The following is a 6832-nucleotide window of genomic DNA, read 5'->3' on the forward strand; positions in this document are numbered from 1 at the left end:
CTGGAAACAGTCCATTGGACCTGAGATTCTTATTCTCCAGCCTTGTGTGCCTCCTGTTTAGAGTAGGGATTTGCTGAGGGAAATAGGGACCTAGGCTGCTGTGATCCTACCCCCAACAGGAAAAAGCCCAGAGCTAAGCTGAGAATGTTACGGATGACCAGATAGGAGGCTTTAGCTAAGATCAGAATAAAGCTATTGCTGAGACTGAGAGTGTTAAAAATGTTCGACAGATACTAGAAGTCTTATTCTTCTTCTTGGTAGTGACTCTAATGGGAGGTTTTTGCCCACATCGTTCCATCTCTAAGTTCTGAGTGAGGCAGTTCTGGTTAAATAAAACCTGCATCAGGGCATGCAGCCTGCTTTCCACTATGTGCAGAAGACCGAGAGCCAGCCCCAGTCCCACAGTTGAGAGGTCAGGCTGGCATCCAGGAAAAGGCATTGACAAGATCCTTGGGAGGGCAGTGTGCTCCCAAAGCCTGCCCACTCCCTCTGGCCTTTGAAGATTCCAGTCTGTGGTTCTGCCCCTTTCTCACTCCCCAGCTAGGATGGAAAACATGATGTGTGTAGCAGAAGAGACAAGTTTGTGGGGTTCACTCCAGGCCTGGGCTACTGTCAGGTCAAATACCCATTTTATTCATACAGGAAATGTCCAAGGAGGATCACCCCAACCTTTGCAACAGGAAGCAAGGCCGGAATCTAGAAAAAGAACTATTGGATTCAGACAATCCAGAAAGACCCTGCCAAGTCAGCTTAAGACTTTGCCAGGGTGAGAGAACATAAAAGGCAACAGAAAAGCCTCGGGCAGCCTGATCCACGAGGGGGCCTAGCGGAAGTAGTTGGGACATTCGTGGGCCACCAGGTGCCAGGCTTGATCAAAAGCATCCACGACAGCCGGCTCCAGAGGCCCTTCTTCTGTCGCTGCCAAGTTCTGTTCCAGCTGCTCCTGGCTGGACATGCCCAGAATGACTGCATCCCTGTGGGCACCCTGCAAGGGAGACGGCCAGATTTCATGCACTCTGCTGCACAGCAACTCCACGCACACACACTCCCAGCCATGCCCCTGCTGAGATCTGTACTCTGTTTATTAGTTTAATTATTATTATTTTATTTTATTTTGAGTCAGGGTCTCACTCTGTTGTGCAGCCTTGACTTCCTGGGAACTAAAGCATTTAGTTCCTGTTTATTAAGCACCTCCGATGTATGTGTGGCAGACATTAGACAATGTGTAAGGCTGAAGCTGGAGACAAGTTTAACCAGGAAGATGTGGGACACCGAAAGAGTGGGGAAACCCCAGTTCCCACTTGGGAGCAAGGCAGGAATCTTGAAAAAGAACTGTTGGATCTAGACAATCCAGAAAGACTCTGCCAAGTCAGCTTAAGGCAAAGACTGGCCAGGGTGAGAGAACAAACAGGTGATAGAAAAGCCTTTGGGAAGCCTGAGCCACGAAGGGGCCTAGCAGAAGTAGTTGGGACGTTTGAGGGCCTCCAGGTGCTAGATTTGATCAAAGGCATTCACAATGTTAGATCAGGACATATCAATGTGTAACCACTATTAATGGTTCGTTTATTCAATGATTAAAGTCCTACGCAATCTGAGTTAGACTGGAGTAATCCAGGTTAGTTTCCATGTATTTCTGATTTCTCCCAGTAGAAAAGGAGGAGAAATAGGGACTACTTCAACTAAGTGCCTTAAAATTTATAGATGAAATAATGTAAATCTAATAAATTGATCATTTAGTGGGTTTTGCAGTGAAACCTGTGCTAAAATTTCTATCCCCTTAACAACTGGGTGAGCTCCAGTTTCCTCATCAATGAACCTAAGGAATCACACTTCACAAGGACTGAGGAATAATGGGGCCCATGTCCATAAAGCTCTTGCTACAAAGACTTAGGTCACATCAAAGCACAGTGGGAAACTGCCTATGAGACCTGGAAGAAAGAGGAAATTCGGAGGAGGAGAGAAAACAAGATCGCTAGAAACCACCTAAAGGTTATGCTGGCTCCCCAGGAAAGCAGAAGCTGAGCACCAGGAGCGCAGGTTACCTGTAGCTGCGAGTGATGGTACATCCACCGGAGGGCGGCTGAGGTCATGCTGGGGGCGCTGGCACCATATGTGGCCTGCAGGGCCTTCTCCACCAGGGCAATGGCCTTGAAGTGGTGCTCCTTCCAAAAGCTGGATAGGTGGGACCAGAGGCACAGGAGTCAGTATCATGGGGCCACACTGGTGGCCATGGCCAAAGAGCCAACGAGGGCCACTGCCCTACCCCACAAATTGTAGCCTGGAGGGGCTACTGTCCTAACCACAGGTCTCCTGCTGGGCCTGAGAACCACCCAGGATGCTGGCTCCCTCCCCAGCGACATCAATGACATCTTTATTCCCAAGAACCCACAACCTGCCCTATGTTACCTAGGGACACAAAAGCAGCTAAGACAGGGCAGAACTGGGCCCCAAGCCTCCTGAGCTTCCATCTAAGCTTCTTTCTCTCCTTCTCAGCAGGTGATTTCTCAGGGAAGAATTGACTTGGAACACCCCAAGATCCTGGGGTCCTCATTTCCTCATGGAGGTCCCAAGAAAACAAGAAACCTGCTGAGAGTTTGGGAATTCCTGAAGGAATCAGGAGACAAAGGCAGCCAGCAAGGGAAGGCCCCACCCCAGGAGAGCAGCCTAGAACTTCATTTCAGATAAAGGGGACCACACCCCATGCATCCTGATGCAGACATCTTCAGCTCACCGATTTCTGTAGGTCTCAGCCCAGCTATTTCCAAAGAAGCGGCCCACGGGTTGTCTCCCGTCCTTGTCTTCATACTTGTACTTGCCTGTCAGCAGGCCCCCTGCAGGAAGGCGGCAGTCAGTCCCTGGTCCAGAATGCTCCCAGAGGCTGCTCAGACCCTCAGGGCTTTGGATGAGAGAGGAGGAGGAACCCAGGAGGGATGGAGGGTGCAGCCTAGCCTCCCAGCCAACCCCTCCCTGTTTCCCTGGTCCTGGGCTGGGCATCTATGGATAGGGAATAGGCAGAAAGAGGGCTAGGATGCCCTGCCACCCCAGGAGCCTGTCCTCATGGCAGCACATACCAGCCAAAGGGTTGTAAGCATAGAACTTCAGTCCAAAGTGCCTGAGGCAGGGGAAGAGCTCCGTTTCTACCTGCCGGGTGGTGGCGTTGTACATGCCCTGCAGGGAGAGGTGCCAGCGGGAGAGGGTGAAAGTGTCAGGGGAAGAGACCGCAGCCTTCCTCTTTTAAAACTCTAAATCAGCCAGGCGCGGTGGCTCATGCCTGTAATCCCAGCACTTTGGGAGGCGAGAGGATTGCCTGAGCAACATGGCAAGACGTCATCTCTACAATAAATCAAAAAATCAGCTGTGCGTGGTGGCGCATGCCTGTGGTTCCAGCTACTTGGAAGGCTGAGGTGGAAGAATCGCCTGAGCCCAGCAGGTCGAGGTTGCCGGAGTCGTAAGCACTGCACTCTAGCCTGGGTGACAGAGTGAGAGTTTGACTCAAAAAAACTCCCAAAAAACAAAAAACTCTAAATCCACACCAGCCCAAGACTTTAGCAGTATTTCTTAAATCACTAGTGTTAGTAGGGGATAGGGAGAGTGTGCTGGACCCAAGAATGGGAAATGGATCTGGATTATTCCACAAGGATCTATATATACCAACTACAGACTGGACACTGGATTTATAACTATGAGCAGGTCTCACAAAGTCTCTGTCTCCCACGGATGTTACAGACAAGTTTAAATAAACAAGACAGATAATTACAATAAAGTCAGGTTCTATGATCACAGCGGGAGCTCAAAAATACTTGCTGAATGTAAAGCAGGGAAGAAAGGGGCCAAGGCGCATACTGAGGTCAGCAAGCACCTGGTGGCCAGGCTGAGGGGCTTGGAGTCACCCTGAGGGTACCCGGGAGCCATCTACAGGTAGCAGGAGAGGGGCTTCTCTGCAGAGGGCATGGGGGGCAGTCAGAGGTCCAAAGAGAACCAGGGATGGGCTGGAGCCCTGGAGTCCGAGGCCTCTGCAGCCCAGCCCTCACCTGGTACACGGTCGGCAGGATCCAGCCATTGCTGTTGCAGAGGGTACAGATCTGGGCCACCTCCCATGCAGCATAGTTGGAGAGGCCAAGCTCTAGGAACTTGCCCTGTGGGATGAGGCTACAGTTAGACCCCACTGCAGCCCAAGAGACCAGGAAAGGGGCCCAGGGGAGGAATCCCGGGAGTGGGGCTGCCCTGGCACCTCCAGTCTCCTGCGTATCAGGATAAGGAGGAGCAACAGATCACCTCCCGAGCTTGAGGCACCCCTCACCTCTTGGTGCAGCTGGTGGCAGGCGCGTAGCGTCTCTTCCACTGGGGTGCCATGGTCCGGTGCATGTAGGTAGAAGAGGTCCACTCGGGGGCACTGCAGCCGCTTCAGTGATGTCTCCAGCTGGGACCGGAGACTGTCAGGTTTCAGGGACTTTCCATCCCAAGGGTTGGCCTTGGTAGCAATTTTTACTTGAGGGACGTAATGGTTAAGAGACTTATTAGAACTATTTGCTAACCATGTAACTCTGGCTAAATTACTTAAACTCTCTCAGTCTTAATTCCCTAATCTGTAAAATAGGGGTGACATTAATTGAAATGTCCTCTCTGGAGGTCATGGGGATTACATAATGTCTTGTCGCCAAGTTGTCAATGCTTAGTTCTGTTGCACTCTCATTAGTGCCACCGTGCTGGCTATGGCAGACCTTGCACTAGAGTCTAAGTGTGCAGAGATGAACTGAACACAGCGGATCCTGGGCCCGCAGTCCAGAGAGTGACTACAATATGGTACATGCAGGGGAGAAATGGACATGGTCTAAGGAGCCCAGGGGAGATGCATGAGATCATCTTGGGGATCCCAGAAAAGGCCTTCTCCTAGGGACCATCCCCAGGCTGAGTCCAAGTCATCAAGAAAGGGTGGGAAGCGCATTCCAAAGCATGGGAACACCTGCAAAGTCAGAGACAAGTAAATAGTATGTGAAGCTCCGCACCTCCAATTCTGAGTTGTAAGAGCGAAATTTCCAGGGCAGGGAACAGTGGGACATGAGGAAAGAGAAGTACGGCAGACCTGATCCCAAAGGCTCTCAAACACCAACCCGCTGAGTCTGGATTTATCAATCCAGGTTTTGTCAGGGTGTGAACCTGTCACCCATGTGTAGTATAGAGCAAGAACTCAAGGGGGCAGGCCTGGAAGACAAGCAGTGAGGCTGTCACAAGAATTCAGGAGAGACACAGCCATCTGAATGTGGGCCAGTGGCAGAGATCAATCTGAGCCTGTTAGAAGTAAGACCGAGCAGAAGGTAACTGTAGACTCACAGACGGATGTGCACACACACACCCACTCTGGAAACACGATCCCTGTGAGAATAAGCTGTTCTGCCATCCCACCATCTTGGAAGTGAGTTGACTTAGCATCATTCCTTCCCCTATACAGGATCCCGGCTGTTGGGATTGGTGGATGGATGGTTCTGCACTTTTCATCCCTTGGCAAAGTCAACTCAGCAACTCAGAGGTTTGTCACGAGATCACTTGGGATAAGGAAAAGAGCAATTTCATATCTTCTCATCCAGACTGTCTCCATTCCCCCAGGACTCCCCCAGGCATTCCTGGTGTGACCTTTGTCTCAGGTCTGACCTGAGGACTTCAGCCCAGTGAGTGCCTGGCCTCCAAGAAGGAAGCAGGGAAGGGCTATAACTCTACGGAGGACCCAGAGAGGACCCCTCCACAGGGGTGGGGGGCAAGAGCCTCAGGTGGCAGATAGGAGGCAGAACAGGGTAATGATAAGAGCCCACATTTAATGGGCCCTCACTAGTGCCAGGCCCCCTCCGAAGCATTATCAACAACATCAGGCTAAAGAGGGACAGTCCCTCCCTCCTCCATTCGAGTCACACCTGCCCACTGACCTTCCTTTCACAGACCTCACACTTTGCATTTCCAAGCTATGTCTCTGCACAGACTAATCTCCTTTCCCTCATTCTCCCCCGGCCCTTAAGGACCAGCTTCTGAGTTCTCTGAGCTTCCTCGTGCCTCTCCCAAGCCGGCACTGCCCCAAAGTGCTCTCTCTTCTGGACTCTTCAGCAATCATTGCTTCAATCGTCCCCTCCCCTCTAGGCTCTAGAGTTACTTTCCCTTCCATAGCCCCACGTCAAAGCCTGGCACAGAACGGACAGAACGGCCTTACCCAGCCACTACCCTACCACCCCTGGCCCTTGGCATGGCGACAGTTCTCCCTGGGAGGCCCAGAGGTACTGCCAACCGAACAGGGCAAAGTCTAGGAAAGATCAGGAGGAGAAAAGTGCTGGGGGAGCGTTTAAGTGGTGAGGGCAATGAGGGGATAAGGGACAGGCGGACATCTGGGTGGGGACCGGTTATGGGCACCCAGGCGGGGGCTGCAACGAGGGCAGGGAGTGTAGGGCCAAACCCGGGGAGAGACGCCGAGCTGCAACTCCCAAGGGAGGGAGAAGGGGAGTGAGGGAGCCAGGACAAAGCACCGTCCGGCTGCCCGAGGCTGGCTGTGCCTGGGGAGCCTGGGTTCACAGAGCTGCGGGGTGGACGCGGGCGTGCTGGGGACGACGCTGTAGGTGCTGCCCGCCGCCAGTGCACGGTGGGGGACGAGGTCAGCTGTGCCGGTGCAGGGAAGGCCAGGAGCGCCTGTTACCTCTGCAGTCGCCGCCGCCCAGCCCGAGCCCCAGACCGCCCACGATGCTCTCGGACTGGCCGTCGCTGTACATGAAGGCCGTGTCCAGCTCGGTGTGACCGCGCTCCAGGAAGGCGCGCACGGCCGCGGCGCTGGCGGGCGCGTCCATGCGGCGCCCCA

General features: G+C 52.9%; 1 protein-coding gene across 2 annotated transcripts; it reads right to left on the minus strand.

Annotated features, from left to right (window-relative positions):
- Positions 1–584: 584 nt before the first annotated feature.
- Positions 585–6832, minus strand: LOC103276166 (aflatoxin B1 aldehyde reductase member 2). Of its 2 annotated transcripts, XM_008073575.2 has the most exons (7): positions 6674–6832; positions 4301–4488; positions 4032–4136; positions 3072–3168; positions 2732–2831; positions 2043–2172; positions 585–985 (listed from the first exon to the last, which is right to left on the minus strand). In XM_008073575.2, exons 1-7 carry the CDS (start codon positions 6819–6821, stop codon positions 824–826), a joined length of 930 nt encoding a protein of 309 aa, XP_008071766.1. In that variant the 5' UTR covers positions 6822–6832; the 3' UTR covers positions 585–823. The 2 variants fall into 2 exon arrangements, with proteins under 2 accessions (XP_008071766.1, XP_021562162.1); XM_021706487.1 differs by lacking the exon at positions 4032–4136 and having other exon boundaries at positions 608–985.

The sequence above is a fragment of the Carlito syrichta genome, unplaced genomic scaffold (assembly GCF_000164805.1).
Source record: "Carlito syrichta isolate Samal-C Ts95f unplaced genomic scaffold, Tarsius_syrichta-2.0.1 Scaffold115711, whole genome shotgun sequence".
Classification (NCBI taxonomy): Eukaryota; Metazoa; Chordata; class Mammalia; order Primates; family Tarsiidae; genus Carlito; species Carlito syrichta.